Source organism: Mobula hypostoma, chromosome 13 (genome assembly GCF_963921235.1).
Source record: "Mobula hypostoma chromosome 13, sMobHyp1.1, whole genome shotgun sequence".
Classification (NCBI taxonomy): domain Eukaryota; kingdom Metazoa; phylum Chordata; class Chondrichthyes; order Myliobatiformes; family Myliobatidae; genus Mobula; species Mobula hypostoma.
The window spans coordinates 12,002,328-12,025,411 of record NC_086109.1 but is presented as its reverse complement, the minus strand read 5'-3'; the positions used below and the strand labels follow the sequence as shown (position 1 = coordinate 12,025,411).

Genomic DNA, 23,084 nt, shown 5'->3' with positions numbered 1-23,084 from the left:
TAGAAATACTCATCTCGTTGATGTGTCTGAAGAACAGCAATCTCCTACTCGTCTTGCTCAGCCTCAGAACAGATTGCAAGATCTTTATGCAGACCTTGCCTATCCCCAAATAACTCTGCATTAATATCAGTGCCAAAAGTTTTCCTCTCTACTGCTGGTCACTGAACCCATTCACAATTTCATTTACCCCTGAAAGCCACTGAACATGTGATGGGCATCTCTCAAGATGTTGCCTTTAAACACTAAGTGGCCACTTTATTAGCTACCTCCCATACCTCATAAAGTGGCCACTGAGTGTATGTCCATGGTCTTCTGCTGCCGTGGCCCATTCAGTTCAAGGTTTGACTTGTTTTTCAGTACAACACTGATTATTTGAACTCCTGTCATATTTCTGTCAGCTTGCACCAGCCAGGCCATTCTTCTCTGACTTGCCTCGTTAACAAGGCATTTTTGCTCTCAGAATTTCTGCTCACTAGATACTTTTTTTGTTTATCGCACCATTGTCTGTAAACTCGAGGGACTGTTGTGCATGAAAATCCCAGGAGATCAACAGTTTTTGAGATACTCAAACCTCCCCTTCTCGTACCAATTATCATTCTACGATCAAAGTTACTAAGGTCACATTTAACACAAAATAATCTGCAGATGCTGGGGTCAAAGCAAAACTCACAACACGCTGGAGGAACTCAGCAGGTCGGGCAGCATCCGTGGAAAAGATCGGTCAATGTTTCAGGCCGGAACCCTTCATCAGGACTGTAGAGGGAAGGGGCAGAGGCCCTTTAAAGAAGGTGGGGGGAGGGTGGGAAGGAGAAGGCTGTTAGGTTCCAGGTGAAAAACCAGTAAGGGGAAAGATAAAGGGGTGGGGGAGGGGAGGCAGGGAGGTGATAGGCAGGAAAGGTGCAGAAAGAATAGGGGAAAACACAATGGGTAGTAGAAGGAGGCGGAACCATGAGAGAGGTGATAGGCAGCTGGGAGAGGGGCAGAGTGACATAGGGATAGGGGAAGGGAGGGGGAGGGAATTACCGGAAGTTGGAGAATTCTATGTTCATACAAAGGGGCTGGAGACTACCTAGATGGTATATGAGGTTTTGTTCCTCCAACCTGAGTTTAGCCTCATCATGGCAGTAGAAGAGGCCATGTATGGATATATCTGAATGGGAGTGGGAAGCAGAGTTGAAGTGGGTGGCTACTGAGAGATCCTGTCTGTTTTGGCGGAGGTGCTTGATGAAGCGGTCCCCAAATCTGCGTCGGGTTTCACCGATTTCCTCCTCATTTCCTTTGTTTGGCCCGAGCAACAACTGAACCTCTTGACTATGTCTGCATGCTTTTATGAACTGTTTGTCACTAAGGAAATATTGCCTGAAAAACCTGTTGGAATTTTTTGAGGAAATTCAAGGCAGGACAGACAAAGGAGAGTCAGTGGATAATGTTTATTTGAATGTTGTGAAGGCCTTTGACAAAGGTGCCACACGTGAGGCTGCTTAAAAGGTAAGAACCCATGTTATTGCTGGAAAGACTATGGCTGACTGTCAGGCAGCAAAGACTGGTAATAAAGAGAACCTTTCTGTTTGACTGTCAGCGACTCGTGGTGTTCTGCATGTGTTGGGATTGCATGATGGAATGGCGGAGCAGACTCTAAGGGTTGAATGGTCTAATTCTGCCCTCCTGTATTATGGTCCCTTTGTCTTATGGTCATCATTAGCTTTAGGATTTCCTGGGCAGACCTTGTATATTAGAAACAGCTGAAACTCGAGTTTCTGGTTGCTGATTAAAATACCTCATTCACTCTGAGATATGAGAAAGGAATCCATTGCTTCTCATTGCATCTATGTTCAGGAATGATCAAGGCTGCTGCATTTCATGATTGTGTACAGGATAACAAATCTTCAAAATCCATGGAAAACACTGCAGGAATGCCTGTCGTAAGTGAGGAACAGGCCAGTGTTCAGCTTGCTACTCCATGAGCCTTACTCATTTCTGTGCTGAATCGAGGTCGTGGCCTGCAACTAATGGGCTCCTGAATGGGTTGCGGTGATGACTGTTTTTGTGTCTGTGACTCACCTTTGCGAATTTAAGTTCTGAATGTAATTTGCTTACTTTTATGGTTTGCATGGTTTTTTTCTGCACATTTGTGTTTGACGGTCTTTTTTACTGAGTTCTATTTCATTTTTTTTGTTTTGTGGCTGCCTATAAAGAGACAAATCTCAAGGTTGTATATAATATATATACTTTGATAATAAATGTAGTTTGAATTTTTAAATTGAAGTTCAATCTGATTGGCTGTGATTCCATAATCTGACTCATCTATGCAATGAAATAGAATTCTGAATTTAACTTTTCAGAAATGTGTTCCAGTTTAGAGAGGATGCTGCAGAGTTATTAGTTGTGGATACAGGAGCTTCACCCCAAATCATCCATGCTGACCACAGTGTCTTCCTGAGCTTCTCCCATTTCCCTGCATTTGGCTGGTATCCTTCTGAAGCTGTTTTGTACAAGAACTTGTCCGAATGTATTTTAAATAGTGTATTTGTAACCACTTCCAGCACTTCCTCTGGCAGCCTTTTCCATGTACACACTGCTCTGTGTGGAAAACACTGCCCCTCCAGACCCTCTAAGACTTCCCCTCTCGCCTCAAGCCAAGGCTCTCGGATTATTGACTCCCTTGCCCTGGGATAAAGACTGCGACCATCCACCATAGTTCTGTCCCTCTTAATTTTTAACCCTCTATCAGGTCACCCCTCAGCTGTGTTCACTTCATTACTGTGTTCTTTATCTTTTCAGTACTTTTTTGCTGCACCAGATCCAGAGTAAAAATTATTTCGCTCTGCTTTCCTCTTATGTTTATTTTTCCTGAATCCATTTTCACTGTGTAGTTTCTAATTCAAAGAACTCATTTGTAAGAGACCAAGTTACAGTAATTATGTGCCTGTAACTGATGATCACAGGTTGTTCCCCTTCCCCCATCCCGTCATTCAGTCAACACCAGTTGACTCTTCCAGTTGAACTCTAGCTCTGCTTACTTAGCTCATCCACTCCACCAAGATTACAGAGGAAACAGGAGGTAAATATTTCAAACTCAAAGCCATATCGTTTTGTCTCATCAGTTCTGTATCTCTTCCCCTTTACTCAGTTTCATGATATGGAAGGTTGGTCGTTGGCTGCTCTTCGCTCTGCTGGTGACCTGCACTATTTCAGTCACATGGTTCACAAGGGAAACTAAGGTAGGCTTCTGGACATCGGTGGAATTTGCTTTCAAATATACTCATCATTTGAGGAGAGACATTTAAATACATTGACCTTTTCTTATCCAATAGTCAATCCAAAACTATTTGCAGATGATATTCACAAGATGTCGACACACTGTATGTGTGCAGAATGCTTGATGTGAATATATTGGGAGTCTAAAAACTCTAGATACAACTCTAAAGCAGAGTTCCCAATGTCGATGGGTCTGATGATTTGACCGTTGCCTTTTGTGAGGATGTACCAGATCCTCAGAAACTGGTCCATTAGGTAAAGTGAAGGCTTCGGACTGCTGGAATTTTGCGCCAAGATAAAATATTCATACTTCTTTCCACTTTATGCAAGAGATTTATCATTTGTGAAGCTAACCACTTTTGTCATTAAATTGTTAACTTCATGAAGGTGAAAAAATAATGTTACCATTCTTCAAGACAGTGATTTATTTTTAGCATTCTGTTTCCAACATGTCTCAATATTGTGGCACTTCTTATTTGTTGCCACAGCAACTATTTTTAACCCTGTCACAGCTGTGAACTGCTTAAGACGATTTTACTCTATTAAACTCTTTTCTATGGATTTAAATGCCAGAGGTCATTGTGTCTTCCAATAATTAATAAGCAGTCAGTTAAAATACTTGTTTATAAACTGCTGAAGTTAATAAGTCATTTAACCGGTTGGTTTAGTTGAGAATGAAACTTTATACATGACGAACAGATCGCATTCAGGTTCCTGGATTTTACTGATGCAGTCAGGATCATAAGACCATAAGCACAGGAGCGGGATTAGGTCATTCAGCTGTTTCAGTTCCACAAAATGAGTTTGCACAGCTTTTCAAAGATTCCAAGCTGAAGCCTCCAGATAGTCAACTAAGAACTTATCCAGGAGAAAAAGTAATTCCTGTGAGAATGGCATTTGTAACTGAGAAATACAACAACAAGAAGCCACATTGAGCTTGTATGTGGTAAGAAGAGAAGGGCCAGCATCGTGGGGACATGTTTGGCTGAGACAACTACTACTTGACTGGAAATCCATTCACTACTTCACATGCCATACCCCTGCAATGAAGTTAACTGGAAACAAACTTAAAACATTGCTGGATGATGCCACAACTGTCTCTACACAGAACAGCATGAACCACTGCTAAATGGAGGACTAACAGGTGTCGGTCCCAACCTCTGTACTTCTGGTTGGAAAGCATATTGGATAAGGAAAGACCATGCTGTTCAGTAGTGCGAAAGTGATGAAAACACTGGTCTGACAATAACAGCTTTTGTGGGCAACATATCAGAGAAAGCTTCTGACATGTTAGTCAGGCGGTTATTTGTGAAATATGGCTTGGTTTTAAAACAGAAGACAGTTCCAGGAGCTTCAGGAAAGTTGCAAGCATTTGGCTTTTGTGAGAATAAAGAACCAGAATCTACTGTGTGTGCATTATACTTATTGCGTGAACTTCAAGTGAGAGACAAAAAGCTGCTTGTAAAAGTAGATGCAATGACCAAGGCCCAGCTGGATTAATGGAAGGTCAAAAGGAAAGGAGTCAATGGAGAGTCAAAAGCAGAGGATTCATCAGATGATGATGTGGATGAGAAAACCAAGAGGACAGATCAGATTGTAATGGGAGAAACAGAAGGGTTAATAAGAGAATACTACAATTAACTAACTGCACCTTCCCAGCATCAAGATACATAAACTAGAAAAAGAAAAGGGAAGAAGAAAAATGTCCAGAGCTGTCAGAACCACTTTCTGCAGTCTTAAAGTCAGCTCCTACTACCACCATGGACAAGGCCCCAGAGCCTGAGATAGTTTCACAGCCACAGGTATTAACTGCCAGGTGGAGTGATCCTACTGGTCAGGAAAGATGTTGTCCCACAGGAGTAGGAAGTCCTTCACAGCAATTAAATCATTAGGCCTGAATGAGACAAATTAAAATTTACTATGCTGTGGATGTCTGCAAATAGTAGCTGCACGATATATTATACTTTGTATATAGTTGAGATGCATACTATATTGAGTTGCAAGCAGGGAGAAGTGTTGTGTATTGCATATTTTAGTAATATTTGGATCATATTGTACATATATTCTTGTTTGTTTAAATAATTAAATACGGTTTATAAATAAAAGACTTAATTTGCATATGTCATGACACTACCATGTGATATGTACACACATTGTCATCGTCGTCTGACCCCTTAATGCCTAAGTGGCACATGGGGCCTCACGTGCACACATCACTTAAAGTAAAAACATAAACTAATATTCACATTTCTTGGCTCTCTTGTTTCCATTGAATTATTTTACTCTTTTATATCCACCAACCATAACGGACCTTTCATCAAACTCAGTTTCATGTCAGGGATCCGTCCTCAGATCTGGCTGAGGAGTGGAAGAGTGTCAGTTTAGAAAGCAGATCCAGTCAGAGAAGTGACGTGTAGGATAAAAGTCTATAAAGTCCATTCCCAGGTTATGAATTCCTGACTTATGGACCCTTCTACAAATGAACGAGCCTCGGTAATATTACTGAATTCAAATCTCCAATGTGCAGTACTGTGCAAAAATAGCAGGCATCGTAGATTTTTTATATAGTTTCAGATGCTATGGCTTCCACAGGGCCCTAATCTCAACATCAGTGAGGCTGTTTGCGATTATCTGGAGGTTCAGAGGCAAGCACATCAGCCAAAGTCTGGAGAAGAACTGTGGCAACCTACCAGATAACTTTCTTATAAAACCGCACAACAGTGCAACTCAGAGGATTGATGCAGTTTTAAAGGCAAAGGAAGATTTCAACAAATATTGGCTTGATTTATTGTTTTTTACTGTTTACTGCAATTTATAGTAAATATTTGATGTTTAGAAACTTCTCATTTCATTATTTTTGAAAGCATCTTCACTTTACAGAATATTTTGACGTTTGCCGCTGACTTCTGCAAAGTACTGTTTGCACATGACTCGAAGATTGTCAGTGTTGTGGATGGTACAGAGCCTGTCATCAGTTACAATAGGATGACGAATGGTTGCAGTGCTGGGTGGAGAAGTGGTAGGTGGAGTTTAACACTGAGAAATGTGAAGTGATACAGTTTGGATGATCGAACTTGAGGGCAGATTACAAGGTTAATGGCAGGATTCTGAGCAATGTGGAGGAACTGAGGGATATTGGGGTGCAAGTCCGTAGATTCCTCAAAGTTGCTGCGTAAGTTGAAAGAGTGTTAAAGAAGATGTTTGAGGTGCTGGACTTCGCTAGATGAGGGACTGAGTTCAGGAGCCACAAGGTAATGTTACACTCAATAAATCTCTGCTTCAATCAGACTTGGAGAATTTAATTCAGTTCTGATTGCCTCATTGTCAGAAGGTTGTGGAAGCTTTAGAGAGGGTGCAGAGGAGGTTCACCAAGATGCTGCCTGGATCAGAGAACTTGTATTATGAGGAGGAGTAAGTGTTGAGTGGGCCAGTGTTTTTCTCTTAGGAGCAAAGGAGAGTGAGAGGTAACTTGGTAGAGTGATGTAGAAGAGGTGTATAAGGCATAGATTGAGTGGACAGACAGCACCTCATTCCCAATGACCAACACCAGAAGACATCCATTTAAGGTGAGTGGACAAAAGTTAAGGAGAAATGTAAGAGGCAAGTTTTTTTTATATTGATTGGTTGGTCCCTGGAAACACTGCAGGAAAGATGGTAGAGGCTTATATAATAGGGACATTTAGAGGCTCTTAGTTATGTACATGCATATGTGTATGAATATAGAGGGTTATGTGCTGTATAGGAGGGAAGGATTAGATTGATCAAGAAGTATAGATTGGCACAATATTCTGTGCCAAAGGGCCTGTACTGTGCTGTTCTATGTTTCCATAAATAATAGAACCAGTTTTCTCTCTCTCTACTTTTCAGAATTACTCTTTCATCTCAGTTTTATATGCAGTTGATGCCTTTTGTAATAATATCATGGAAGTATGGATACCATATTGAGTGATATTTGTTGTGTTTTCTGAATTACAGGCAGAATTGACTCAAAGGCATCTGTAAAAATGGACCCATTCATCACTCAGGGACGGTCTGTATGGAGATTAGTTAAGACTGATCTGATCAGTTGATAGGTAAAGCCCAGCCCACCAGTGAGCACGTCTACAAAGGTGTACTGCTATAAGAAAGCAGGATTCATCCAACAACCCCATCATCCAGACGTGCTCTCTTCTCACTGCTACTGATCAGAAGGAGGTACATGAGCCTCTGGTCCCAAACTAACAGGTTCAGGAACAGGGCAGCCATGAGGTTCCTGAACCAGGGTGGATAACTTCAGTCACCTCAACATTAAAATGATCACTGAACACAACCTATGGAATCACCTTCAAGGATTCTACAACTCATGTCTTCCATATTATATCTTTACTTAGTTATTGTATTTGCATAGTTTGCTTCCTGAGCACATTGTATGTTTGTACGTATCTGTATGTGTTTTTAATTGATTCTATTATATTCCTTTGTTCTACTCTGAATGCCTGCAAGAAAATTAATCTCAAGGCGAATCTTCTGGTGACGCAAACGTTGATAATAAATTTGATAATAAAATTTGATAATAAATTTTTTCAACTTTGATAAGGTGCACGATTACTGACCTTTCATAACACATTTTGTAGAAATGGACTGAAATATAGAAATAAGCATGAAAATTTCCAGTCACTGTACAGAGGTCTTAAAGGAGAACAAGTAATGGAAATAAAAGTTGGCTGCTGAATAAAATGAGTGAGCTGCAAATTATTGCAGCTTGCATTAGTCATCAGGGTGTGAACCTGCAAATAGAAGGGGTATCTTTTCTCAGTACTGATCTGTGACTGTAACCCATGAAAGTACAATAAAGGGTCTTGAAAATGAGAACTACATTGTTGTCATTATATTCAGAGTAGTATATGGTGACATGTACGTACTGTACTTTGATAATCAACTTAATTTGAATTTTGAACTTAGAAATGTCTCATTGACAGGTGGGAAGCTAAAGTCAGATGTATCAATATTACAGTATAGTGAAGGTAATTACAGAGGCATGCGAGGGGAGTTGGCCAGTATTGATTGGAAAGGAACACCTGCAGGGATGGCAGTAGAGCAGCAATGGGTGAAATTTCTGGAAGCAATTCAGAAGGCACAAGATATTTACATACCAAAGAGGAAGTAGTATTCTAAAGGAAAGATGCACAACCATGGACAAGAGAAGTCAAATCCCACATAAAAGCCAAACAGAGGGCATATAAAAGAGAAAAGATTAGTGGGAACTTAGAGGATGGGGAAGCTTTCAAAATCCAGCAGAAAACAATTAAAAAAGTCATTAAGAAGATAAAGATGGAATACAAAAGTAAACTAGCCAACAATATTAAAGAGGACATCAAAAGTTTCCACAGATACATAAAATGTAAAAGAGAGGCGAAAATGGATATTGGACTGCTGGAAAATGATGCTGGAGAGCTATAATGGGTGACAAGGAAATGGAGGATGAACTGAACAAGTATTTTGCATCAGTCTTCACTGTGAAAGACACTTGCAGTATGCTGGAAGTTCAAGTGTGTCAGATGGCAGAAGTGTGTGAAGTTGCCATTACTAAGCAGAAAGTTCTTGGGAAACTGAAAGGTCTGAAAGTAAATAAATTACCTGGACCAGATGGTATACCCCAGGGCTCTGAAAGAGGTGTCTGAAGAAATTGTGGAGGCATAAGTAGTGATCTTTCAAGAATCAATTGCTTCAGAAATGGTTCCGAAGGAATGGAAATTTCAAAAGTCACTCCACTCGTCAAAAAGAGAGAGAGGCAGAAGAAAGAAAATTATAGGCTTGTTAGTCTGACCTCAATGCTTGGAACGATGTTGGAGTCGATTGTTAAAGATGTGGTTTTAGGGTCATTAGAGGCACATGATAAAATAGTCCATAGTCAGCATGGCTTCTTGCCTGACAAATTTGTTGGAATTTTTTTGATAAATAATAAGCAGGATAGACAAAGGAGAATCAGTTGATGTTGTGTACGTGGATTTTCAGAAGGCCTTTGACAAGGTGCCACACATGAAGCTGCTTAACAAGTTATGAGCCCATGGTAGTTCAGAGAACATTCTAGCAAAGTGGCAGAATGACAGGAGGCAAAGAGTGGGAATAAACAAGAGATAATCTGCAGATGAGTAGCTGAATACTCCTCAGCATTTTTTCTCCAGTCCTGCCGAAGAGTTTTAGCCCGAAATGTCGACTGTGCTTTTGTCCATAGATTCTGCCTGGCCTGCTGAGTTCCTCCAGCATTTTGTATGTGTTGATAAAGGAAGTCTTTTCTGGTTGGCTGCCAGTGGCTCATGGCGTTCTACAGGGGTCGGTGTTGGGACCAATACTTTTTGCCTTATATGTCAGTGATTTTGGATGATGGAATTGTTGTCTTTGTTGCAAAGATTGCAGGCAGTATGAAGATAGATGGAGGGCCAGGTAGTTTTGAGAAAATAGAGAGGCTACAGAAGGAATTAGACAGATTGGGAGAATGGGTGAAGAAATGGCAGATGGAATACAGTGTCAGGAAGTTTATGGTCATGCACTTTGGTAGAAGAAATCAAAGGGTTGACTATTTTCTAAATGGAGAAAAAATACAAAAATCTGAGACACAAAGGAACTTGGGAGTCCTTGTGTGGGATTCCCTAAAGGTTAGTTTGCAGCTTGAGTCTCTGGTGAGAAAGGCAAATACAATGTTAATTTTCATTTCAAGAATACTAGAATATAAGCACAAGGATGTAATGTTGAAACTTTATAAAGCGCTGGTGAGGCCTTACTTGGAGTATTGTGAGCAGTTTTGAGTACCTTACCTTAGAACGGGTTTGCTGAAACTGGAGAGGGTTCAAAGGAGGTTCACAAAATTTCCAGGATTGAATTGTTTGTCATAGGAAGAGGGCCCGATGGCTCTGGGCCTATATTCATTAGAATTCAGAAGAATGAGATATGTCCTAATTGAAAACTGTTGAATGGTGAAAAGCCTTGACAGAGTAGAGATGGCAAGGAATTTTCTGATGGTAGGAAAGGCCATGACCAGTGGACTCAGCCTAAGAATGAGGGGGGTGTCCTTTCAGAACATAGACAAGGAGGAATTTCTTTAGCCAGAGGGTGGTAAATCTGTGGAATTCTTTACCACAGGCAACTGTGGAGGCCAAGCCTTTATGTATATTTAAGGCAGAGGTTGATAGGTTTTTGATTGGTCAGGGCATGAAGGGATACGGGGAGAAGGCAAGAAACTGGAGCTGAGAAGAAATTTAGAGCATCCATGATGAAATGGCGGAGCAGACTCAATGGGCCAAATGGCCTAATTCTATGTATCTATGGTCTTATGCAATATGACATGATATCCTTCACCTGCTATGTGAGGATGTGAAGCAATAACACCAGAGTCTGTTTGGAGCTCATGATCTCTTCGGGTCAGGGTTACCTGATGTGTGTGGATAGCTGGAGATAATTCCAGATGCAGTGGTTCCACGTGTGAATCAGGACCTGTTATACCTGAGATAATTAATCACCTGAGGGAAGGAACTTGTTTTCTTTATTTCTGCTGACAAACAACAAACTTCACATCTGATTCTGAATCTGAAAGGGACCCTTTCCCTTTCCGAGGACATCCAAAAGCAGTTCCCAAAGGATATGGTTGGAACTTCTGTTTTCTTTACTTACAAAACAGAATTTAGGGAAGGACCAATGGATGGCTCATGTAAACACATTGTTCTATCCTCTTCCTGCATTACTTCATCTCATAGAACAGAAGACCATAAGGCGCAAAGATGTTTTGTATCTCTGCAGTTGTTCACATCAGCATATTGAACAACGGTTGTTGAGAAGTTTTCCAAGAAGTGATGGGGCAATGCAGGAAGAGACCAGAATGATCTGGCTATGTGTAGCCACCATTGGTACTTCTCTGTATTCTGTTTGGTAAGTCAAGTAAAGAAGATGGAAGTTCTAACCACATCCATAGCTGAGGGTGAATGTTACACAGATGGCAGGAGTGGTTGATGCAGTGGAGTTAGCACTCCTACTATACAATGTACAACACTTAAGCAGACATACATTCATGGCTAGTATGCTGCAATGTTTCCCCCTAAAACAAATGTAACAAACCCAAAGTAACAAAAGCTGTCCATGTATCCTGAATTATTTTATAATTCATCTATTTATATACAATGTGAAATGAAGTGTTTATAAACAATTGCAAAGTCAGCAACAAAAATTCAGGAAAATATAAATGAGCTACATTCTTGGATCAGCTCAACCCTCACACTACAATGAAATCAAAAGCAACACACAAACAATACTGGAGGAACTCAGCAGGTCAGGCAGCATCTATGGAAATGAATAGTGAAGGATTCAGACCACTACAGCCAATTTCACGTCATACAGTATGCCAGTGATATGAAACCTGATTCTGATTCTGATTCTGTATAACTTCTCCAATATGTGTGACACGTGGGAATTGTACTGAAGCTCTCCTCAAACTTCATCTGTCCCAGGGAATCGCACAGCACGAATCTGGTTAATTCACACTTTGATGAACGTTTTAAGATCTAACCACGATCGCAGGTATATTGGGAAACTAGCAATGGGAAAGATAAGCAAAGATATGCAGGGTCAAGGGTCAGGGAGACCATGGCAGTGAGATTGGTAAGATAGAAATGTGTTCTCCTTGAACAAGTATGACCTATCCATTTACTGTGCCCTATGATTCTATGGGAAATAGAAACAACAGGCATTGTGTATTCACACAGACCATTTCCTGTCAAAATGGAGTTGGTTTGTTTAAGAACAGATCTGATGTGGATTTCACCCATTGTGAATGTGCAATTCCCTCACATCTAACTGAAGCAAAGTGAAATCCTATCAGAGCTCTTGAAATTGCACTGACAGTTGGAACAGAATATAGACAGGTGAGCTTTAAAGTTCCTTCAAATAGTGGAATCAGCCTTCAGAGAGGAGAAGGAATTGTATGCTGAGTTTGCATGAAAAGCCCCTTCTACATCACACCTATGTCCCACTTTACTCCCTCCTCAGCAGCAAGTTCCCAAAAACAGGTTTGATAGAATGATCACAACACATGCAAAAACCTAGAGGACCTAAGAAGGCCAAGCAGAATCTACGGAAAACAGTAAACAGTCGACCTTTCAGGCCAAGACCATTCATCGGGTCTTAAGTCATGTCCTTCTCCTGTCTCGTGTTTGATTAAGTTATCACCAAGGCAGGGCCAGAACGATGTACGGAACTTGGGGTGCAAGTCCATAACACCCCGAGATTTAGAACTAAGGGAGATGGTAAAGAGGGCTTATTGCATTGGATGATCAGTGAGCATTCAAGAATTCATGTTGCGGAAGAGATTCACCAGATTGGTGCCTGTATTAGAGGACCATAAGACCAAAAGGCAAAGGTGTAAAATTAGGCTCTCTCAACCCCATTCACCTGCCTTCTCCCCATAACCTTTGACACCTTCAATAATCAAGAATCTATCAATCTCCATTTTAAATATATCTAATGACTTGGCCTTAGACTCATCACCCTATGTCTGAAGAAATCCTTCCTTGTCTCTGTTTTAAAGGAATGGCCTTGTAGTCTGAGACTGTGCCATTTAGTTGTAGACTCCCCTACTACAGGAAACATCCTCTCCACATCCACTTTATCTAGCCTTTCAATATTCAACAGATTTCAATGAGACCTTCCCCCCACCCCTCCATCCTTCTAATCTCCAGCCTAGAGCCATCGAATGTTCCTGTGGGCTGGACTAGGGGTGACGTAACTTTCTACTCACACTCACAAAACTCAAAATGGGCTCTTTCCCTTTCCACTTTTAACTTTTCACCATGAACACTTTCCCCAGTGACTTACCACAGCTGGCGTTTTAATCAAGCAAAAAAGAAAAGATCTGAAGGAATCTGGTGGGATCCGCAGAGGCAGGGTGGTCAACGTTTCAGATTAATCCTCTGCGTTAGGATTCCGCCAGCCATTTACTGTTGCTTCAGATGAGAACATTTGCTGTTCCTTGTGTCAAATATTTCAACACCGCTCACCTCTGTTCAGCCTTTGGGAATTGTTTAAATGTTTCTGTCTTACTAAATATAACTGAAAGCTCTCCAGATTGTTATGTACCACACCCCAGTTGCGTCACTGCATTTTTAGATCGAACTTCCAGCTGCCTTCTTCTCATTTTTATTTCATAGTTATTTCTCTCCGAGGACTGACAGGTCCTGGCTGGGTCTCTGTGAATAAAATGCTGTGGACTTTGATTCTTCTGACTGATTTCCTACCCAGTGAGTGACAACTTGTGCTGGATATTTGCATAATCAGCGTTTGTTTGGGGGTTGTACCCCAATGCCAGAACGGAGCTTGAACACGTCTACACAGTAAAGGTGTTGAAAACTGGAGTTCAGAGTACAGTCTAGAGGAACTCAGTGGTCAAGCAGCATCTGTAAGGGGGAAGGGAATTGTCAACGATTTGGGTCAAGGCTTTGCATCAAGTCTGAGTAGAGAGGGAGATAGTGTAATTAGAAGAGAGAGAGGTGTGAGACTGGGGAGAAAGCCCTGGGTTTCTGCTCAGGACTCTGGAGTGGGAAGTGAACCCACAAAGTACTGACACAGGGGAGAGAGCACTGACACAGCTGACACAGTAACAGCACTGACTGCACCTCAGACCAAAATCATTGGCTGTGGTGTCATGGTTTACCTGTTTTTAATGTCATGTTCAAAGATATCTTTTTTGAATTAAGTTGTTCCTTTCCCCTCAAATCTGAAAATACCTCCCTCAGTTTCAGGTGCATTGTGGGCAGAAAAATTTGTAAGAGGAGTTGTGGGAAGAGCGATCACAATCGATTGTCACTATGAGGAAATGTACCGCTCACACACAAAGTATTGGTGCCATGGATGGACTCACCAATATTCAGTTTTAGTGGAAACAAATGGGCAACATGAACGGAGTGGACGAGTGTCAATCACAGTTAACCTGGAACAGAGAATATTTACTGTTACTATGGAGGATCTTCAGTCTGAAGATACAGGATGGTACAGCTGTGGAATTATAACACCAGATACTGATCCGAGATTTAATATACGTCTACAAGTATCTAATGGTATGTTTCTCAGGGACTGACTTTGTTCTTTCAATGAAATAAATGTCTCATCCATGTTTCCTCTGGGAAGAGTCAGTGCATTAGATGTCCTGGGGAGTGACGATGTGCTGATCCCAGGGTTAAGCTTGCTGAATGGAGAAACGCCCATCTCATGGAAGAACAACAATCTCCTTCTCCTCTTTGTCCTTCTGACCTTTGTCCAGACCCTGTCTGTCACTCACTATTTCTGCATTAATATCAATGCCAAATGTTTCCCTCTCTATGGCTGATCACTGAACCCAGTCACAATTTCATTTTCTCCTCAAAGATATGTTACAGATATCTCACAAATTGCGGCCTTTAAGCACTCAGTGGCCAATTTGTTAGGTACCTCCTATACCTCATAAAGTGGCTACTGAGCATGTTCATCACCTTCTTCTGCTGTGGTCAACTCGGTTCAATGTGCGTTCAGATGCTTTTCTGCACACTACTGTCATAATGTGTGGTTATTTGAATTCTTGCCATTTTTCTGTCAGCTTCAATCAGTCTGGCCATTCTCCTCTGAATTCTCTCATTAACAAGCCATTTTTATTCACAAAATTCCTTCTCACTGGATGCTTTTTGTTTTAGACACCATTCTCTGCAAACTCTAGAGACTGTTGTGTGTGAAAATCCTACGATATCAACAGTTTCTGGGATACTCACACCTCCCTGTCTGGCATCAATTATCATTCCATGGTCAAAGTCACTAAGATCACATTTCCTCGCCATTTTGATTGCTTAAACACCCACTGAATTTCTTGACTATGTCTGCCTGCTTATATGGACTGTGTTGCTGCCATATGATAGACTAATTAGATGTTCGCATTAACGAGGGGGTGAATAAGGGGTACCTAATAAAGTGATTTGATTTTTAAATGTCCATTTTGTGTCTGAATGTTGAATTCCTTTCCACAGAACCTGTGTCCACTCCTGTGCTTCGGTATCTGTCACCAGCAAATGTGTCACGTCTTGGGGTCTCAGCGTCAGGGTCCTATTAGTCTTTCCAGGGATCCTTTCCCAATCAGTATACTTGGTATGAAATAACCTCATCTGGGCATCCAAAGATATCAGGCATCAGTAAACTAGGTCTGCATTGTCAATCCTTAGATATCTAACCCTATCAATATTACTGCAGTGCCTTGAATTGGCATGAAGAAAAACACAACAGAACAGTTAATGTGACAATCTTCAACAATAGAGAGATCTGCAGATATGAGATGGAAATCAATGGCACCAGCAAGTTCTAACTTCAAAGTAGGATATTTCTTTTTGTTACTCTGTTACTGCTGCTCTTATACTTCGAGTGAGGGTAAGGAATTTCTTCGCATTTGTAGAAGCCTCCATGGGGTAAAAATAAAGTGCAGTGAACAGTTAAGTCTGTCACTTCTCCTGGAAAATGTGGGGCATCTCAAGAAGAGTTGGACTTGCATATCCAGAAATATTCTGAGCATTCCATTCATACATTTGGTTTCTGTAATGAAGATGCCTGAATAAGTGTTGAGTTGTGATACAGAGCCCTCTCATAAAACAAAAGGGAAGGCAGCTAATATCATCATCATCAGGTGCCATGCCCAGATTGAGCTTTGACTGCCATGGCCCACACACTCCTGTTTCGGGTCAAGTGGATCAATTCATTGTATTCATTTCCAGTTCTCTGGCTACTGTCTCCATCATCATTTGTCTTTGTCTTCCTCTTGCTTTCTTCCCTTCAATCTTTCCCATAATTACCATGCATTCTAACTCCTCTTTCCTAATCACATGTCCAATGAAGTTACATTGCCTTTTCATCATCGCATGCATTTTTCTCTTTTTGTGCTTGCTCTGTTCATGACATTCGTTTCGTCCATGATATTCTTTGCATCCTCCTCAAAAACCACATCTCTGCTGCATCAATTCGTTTCCTCATGTTACTAGATGTTGTCCAACATTCTGATCCATATAACATAACTGGATAAACGTAACATTTCAGTACTCTGAGAAAGGAAAGGCAGCAGGTCCTGATGAATTAGTAACAGAACAAATTATCGCCATTGAAGATTATGGAGTTGAAAAACTTATTGATTTATTCAATGACATATATGAGACTGGAATAATACCGGAAGAGATGAAAAAAACAATATTTATCACTCTTCCTAAGAAACCTGGAGCATATAATATAGCAAAAATTAATGGGAAGTCAGAGAAATGGGAAGCTTTTAAAAGTCAACAGAAGGCTCCATGAAAAGCAAAAAGGAGAGGAAAGCTGAAGTATAAAGGGAAACAAGCCAATAATATAAAAGAGGATACCAAAATATTTTCACACATATGAAGAGTAAAAGCGAAGCAAGAGTGGATATCAGATCACTGGATAATGATGCTGGAGAGGTAATAATGAAAGATGAAGAGATGCAGGACATCCCAATAAATATTTTACAAAGTTTTCACTGAGGAAGGCGCAAGCAGTTTGACAGAAATTATGCTTTGTCAGGTGGTAGAAGTGAGTGCATTTGCTGTTACTGCAGAGAAGGAGCTTGGCAAACTGAGGGGTTTGAAGTTAGATAAGTCACCAGGACCAGATAGACTAAACCCCAGGGTTCTGAAAAAGGTAGCTGGAAGACATTGCAGAGGCATCAATAGTGATCTTTGAAGAGTAACTGGATTCTGGAATGTTTTTGTAGGACTTGCAAATTGGAAATGCCTCTCCACTTTTTAAGAAGGAGGCAGAGGAAGGGGAATTATAGACAAATTAGCTAGACTTCGGTGGTTGGGAAGATATTGGAGTCCATTCTAAAGGATGAGGTTTCAGGATACTTGGAGGCACATGACAAAATATGGTTTCCTATGGGGAAACCTTGCCTGAAAAATCTGTTGAAATTCTTTAAGGAAATTACCAGAAGAGTCGACAAAGGCGAGTCAGTGGACATTGTTGACTTGGATTTTTAGAAGGCCTTTAACATGGTGCCATACATGAGGCTGCTAAACAAGATAAGAAGCCTTCGTATTATTGGCAAGATTCTAGCGTGGATAGAAGATTTGCTGACTGGCAGGAGGCAAAGACTGTGAATAGAGGGTGCCTTCTGTTTCCCTGTCAGTTTCACGTGGTGTTCTGTAGTGGTCTATGTTAGAACCGCTTCTGTTCATGACAGTATTGCTGGATTTGTGGCCAAGTTTGGGGATAATAAAGTCAAACTCGGAGTCAAAGTTTGCATAGTTTCTTGTTCGTTGACCTGTTTACTGCTACTGTTCATTAGATTTGAAAAGTATACCTGCAGAAAAAGAATCTCATGGTGGTATGTGGTGACATGTATGTACTCGAAAAGACATTTTTGCTTTTACTTTGACTTTGAATGAGTGGGATATCAATGAAACCTATGGAATATTGAAAGGCCTAGATAGAGTGGATTTGGGGAAGATGTTTCCTATAGTGGAGGAGTCCAGGACCAGAAGTTAAAGCCTCAGATTACAATAACGTCCCTTTAATTTAATTATTTCGCGATAGAATGCAGAGTATTCCCTTCCAGCCTTTAGAGCCACACTGGCCCAGCAAACCATAATAAAAGTGATTCACCCAAACCTTATCACAGGACAATTTACAACGAGTTATTAATGTACCTGGTACATCTCTGGATTGTGGAAGTAAACAGTAGCACTGAGGGAAATCCCATGCATTCCACGTGGAAGATGTGCAGACTCCTTTCATTATAACAGAGGTGAGGTGGAAATTCTTTAGCCAGAGGGTGGCGAATCTATGGAATTCATTTAAATATATGCCATTGAGTATATTTAAAGAGGAGCTTGATAATTTGATGATTAGTAAGGGCATGAAAGATTACATGGAGAAGGCAGGAGACTTCAATAGTGAGGTATGATATATCAGTCATGATGGAATGGTGGAGCAGTAAGACTGTATGGGTCAAATGGCCTAATTCTGTTCCGATGTCTTACAGTCCCATTGTCTTATGGTCATCATTAACTTTCTAATTTCCTGAGCAGTCCAGGTTAATTAGTGATGACTGAAACTGAATTTTTAGTTGCTGATTAAAATATTTTACAAACAAGAGAAAATCTGCAGATGCTAGAAACCCCAGCAATGCAAACAAAATGCTGGAGGAACTCAGCAGGCCAGGCAGCATCTATAGAAAAAAGTACAGTCGACATTTTGGCCGAAACCCTTCGGCAGGATTAAAATACCTTACTCACTTTGAGATGTGTGAAAGGAGCCCATTCCTTCTATTTGGGTTTATGTACAGATATGAACAAGCCAATATGGCTGCTGCATTTCATGATTGTGAACAGGATAATAAATCTTCAAAACACTTGTAAAGCTCTGCAGGAATGCCTGTCATGGGCGAGGGTTCAGCTTGCTACTCCATGAGGTTTACTTATTTGTGTGCTGGACCGAGGTTGCAGCCCTGAAGAATCAGCTGCAGTGATGACTGGCTTCGTGTCTTTGACTCACTTTCGTGAATTTCAGTCCTGAATGTAACTTGCTTACTTTTCTGGTTTGCATGATTTTCTTTTTCTGCTCATTGGGTGTTCCACGGTGTTTAATGAGTTCTATTGTTTTTTGGCTGTCTATAAGGAGGTGAATCTCAAGGTCGTATACAGTATAGATACTTAGATAACAAATGTACTTTGAACCTTGAATTTTGAAATTGAAGTGCAATCTGATTGGCTGTGATCCCATAAGCTATCACACCAATGCAATGAAACAGAATTCTGAATTTAACCTTTCAGAAGTGTGGTCCAGTTCAGAGAGGATGCAGCAGAGTCACAGAGTTACAGGTTATGGAAACAGGAGCTTTGGCCCAAGACCACAATGTCTTCCTGAGCTTCTCCCATTTCCCTGCATTTGGCCCGTATCCTTCTAAATCAGTCCTGTACATGAACTTGTCCAAATGAATTTTAAATAGCGTATTTGTACCCACCTCGAGCACTTCCTCTGGCAGCCTTTTCCACGTACACACTGCCCTGTGTGGAAAACACTGCCCCTCCAGGCCCTCTAAAACGGGAGAGTTCAATTCCATCAGCCATTCCTTTGGCCACTTTCCTAGTTCAAAGTTCAAAGTAAATTTATTATCAAAATATATATGCTATATAAAACCAAGAAACTCATCTTCTAGCACAGGGGTCCCCAACCTTTTTTGCACTGCGGATCAGTTTAATATTGACAATATTCTTGCGGACTGGCCGACCGGGGTTGGGGGGGTGGTGTTCAAGTAGGGTTGCCAACTTTCTCACTGCCAAATAAGGGACAAAAGTAGCAGTTAAATACAGGACACTTGTGTTTACCCCGAGAAAGACTACGATGACCATGAAGTCTTGCGCGGACACCTGTGTGCGCTTGCGTGACGTGCACATGAGTGTACGTGCCGATTTTTTTCTACAAATCGGTTTTAGCTTAATCTTCCCCATTCTGTTAAGTGAAACTACACTGTACATGCATTTTTCTACTTTACATAGGCTGTGTATTTATCATATCATTCCTGCTTTTACTATGTTAGTGTTATTTTAGGTTTTATGTGTTATTTGGTATGATTTGGTAGGTTATTTCAAGTCAACAGTGCATGACAGGGAATGAGGGAAGGTGCGCTGACTCATATCGTTTCATATTGCCAAATCATATCGTTTCCTCGCGGCCCAGTAGCACATACTTTGTGGCCCGGTACCGGTCCGCGGCCCGGTGGTTGGGGACCACTGTTTTAGCAGACACTCACAGAACAAAGAAACACAATAGAATCCACAAAAAGCCACACATATCAATGACTGACAAACATTCAATGTGCAAAAGAGGCTGATTCATGCAAATAATAAAAACATATAAACAAATAATGCATAGAACATGACACGCAGAGCCCCGGAAAGTGAGTCTACTGCTGCGGAGTTTGTTCAGGGCTGAGGTGAGTAAAGCCGATCCAGGAGCAGGCGGCGTAGGACCCAAGGCTCCGGCACCTCCTATCCATGGTCGTAGTGAGAAGAGAGGGAGATGGTTCAAATGTAGCGCCGTGGAACAGGCTCGGGTGGGTGGATCGTGCTGGCACAGACTAATAGTGTTTAACGCTGGTTCATTTTCCAGATCCCTTTGTAAACTTTGACAATTCTTTTCACTGTCCACCGCACTACAGTGGCATTGGCAACCTATTAACTATGACACCTACATGTTCATTACGAATTATTAATATTGATGAGAAATGACATTGGCTAACAAATAACAGCACTGATCTCAACAAAGCACCGCTGGTGATAAAGTCTGACGTTGTCAGAACACCAACACTCCACGATCACAGTCTGACTGCTTCCACCAAGTTGATTCAGTATCTATCCAGCTGGTTAACCATGTGATCTCACATTACAGATCAGTCTACAACGCGAGACCTTGTCTCAGTACTTGCTAAACTCCATGTGACAAATGCTACTGCCCTGTCTTCATCCGTCCCTTTGGTCATCTCTTCAAAAAATTCAGTCAAATTTCTTTTTGAGATGAATTTCCATGCACAAAATCATACTGTTTATCCCAGACCGGATCGTGCCTTTGCAAATTCAGGTAAATCCTATCTCATAGAACACGGGTCCCCAACCTTTCTGGCAACGCGGACCAGTTTATTATTGATAATATTCCTGCGGACCGGCCGACCCGGGATGGAGGGGGAACGGGTAGGGTTGCCAATGGACAAGACAAATACGTTGTGTTTCCTGCAAAGACTACAATGACCATAAAGCCTTGCACGGGCACCAGTGCGCATGCGTGTACGTGCCGATTTTTTTCTACAAATCGTTTTTGGCGATTCTGTTCGGTGGGGGTGGTGTTAATCACGAACCGGAATATAGGTGATAAGTGGCTAATACACTCAATTTCGTTTCTAAAAAGGTTTATCTGACGAATTTAATATTAAACACACAGAGCATATTTTCCTCGCATGAATATAGTGATAAGTCAAATATCAGGGGAGGACAGGGGAGCTTGAAGTAAGTGCTGAACGAAATTCCAGTAGAAATTGTAGAGGCAGGTTTGATATTATCATTTAAAGAAAAATTGGATACGCATAGGGACAGGAAAGGAATGGAGGGTTATGGGCTGAGTGCAGGTTGGTGGGACTAGTTGAGAGTAGCGTGCGGCTGTTTCCGTGCTGTAATTGTTATATGGTTATATAACTCACTTATAAGTCAATAGCATCATAGCATTTTAAGTAACGTTTGGATATTAAACATACAGCACATATTTTCTCCGTATGAACATATAAAATTATTGCAACACACCAATATCGCTGAATCAGTGGGAGCCCTGGGCTTGTTTTCCTGCAACAAGACGGTCCTATCGAGGGGTGATGGGAGACAGCGATACTCGAAGGGGGTTCCTTATGTCCAGTCTATTCCGCAATTTAGTTTTCATTGCATTCATTGCAGAGATATGTTGGAAATGGAAACAACGTTTTCAGTTCTTTCGTGGCTATCTCAGGATATTTAGCCTTGACTTTGATCTAGAATGCCGGCAGAGATGTTATGTCAAACATACTTTTCAGCCCGTCATCATTTGCAAGCTCGAGGAGTTGATCTCCTTCCCACTCTGACATGGATGACGCGTGGGTAATGACCTCGCGTGTGTTCAAGCTCAATAGTGCGTGACAGGGAATGAGGAAAGGTGCAGCTGACTCATATCGCCAAACCATATCGTTTCCTCGTGGCCCGGTAGTACGTGCTTTGCGGCCCAGTGGTTGGGGACCGCTGCCATAGAATCACTTCACTAAGTTATCCACCACTGATCTTGTACTCACCTGCCAGGAATGGGGCTGGATCAGTAACCTATTGACTCAGAAATGTGGGCAGTGACAATGATGACTCCAATCAAATAAAAATCATTACTTGTGAAGAGCTGTGAGCAAGTGATGAGGGACGATGCTGTTGTCTTCTCAGGCTATGTGGAATTCAATCACAGTCGGCCCTCCTTATCTGCGGGGGATTGGTTCAGAGACCCCGCGCGGATACCAAAAAATGTGGATGCTCAAGTCCCTTACTTAACCTGTCTCAGTTCGGGTGGACTTTAGGACCCAGGGCAGCACAGGACCCGCCGCCTTCAGTGTTTCTATTCCGTTGACTTATAATACCGAATACAACGTAAATGCTATGTAAATAGTTGTATTACTGTATTGTTTAGGGAATAATGACAAGAAAAAAAGTCTGTACATGTTCAGTACAGATGCAACCATCGTAGCTCTTCTGCGAACGCTGATGCTGCCTCGGCATCAGCCGATCCCGATTCTCCCGTGATCTTTAAGTTCTTGAGTCTGTAGCACTTTACATAGCCAGCCAGCCATCCCTAGCATAACACTTCCACAAATTTCAGCTTCTTTCTGCTTTATTGTGCGAATGCTCGATTCGTTCTGACCGACCTTATGGCTCACTTCGGAATGCGACATGTCACTTTTCAAAGGATCTAATATTTCTAATTTCTCAGCGAGAGAGAGCACTTTAAGCTCTTAGCCTTTGAGGAATTGCTTTGACCACGTAATTGCTTTAGAGAATATAGAACATAGAATCGTACAGCACTATTTAGGAGACATTTTTTCACAGAAACAAAGTAGCGAATGAACGAGACACGAGGCGAACAATGCTCGAACAACGTGTGCTGGAGAGAGAACTTCCCGGTTTTCCCCATTTGCGGTCGGTTGAGTTCGTGCATGCGGAACTCGCAGATAAGGAAGGCCGACTGTGTACCAATTGATCGTGCGGGTAGACTCTATAGTTCACAAC

At 41.5% G+C, this 23,084-nt stretch overlaps 1 protein-coding gene across 1 annotated transcript in view; it reads left to right on the top strand.

Moving 5' to 3' along the window:
- Positions 1–23,084, top strand: part of LOC134355855 (uncharacterized) — a gene marked incomplete at its 5' end in the record, with an annotated part of 191,652 nt that overhangs the window by 32,100 nt on the left and 136,468 nt on the right. Inside the window, 1 exon segment of the mRNA XM_063066359.1 lies at positions 15,273–15,323. Within this exon segment, the coding sequence (XP_062922429.1) occupies positions 15,273–15,323 (51 nt within the window).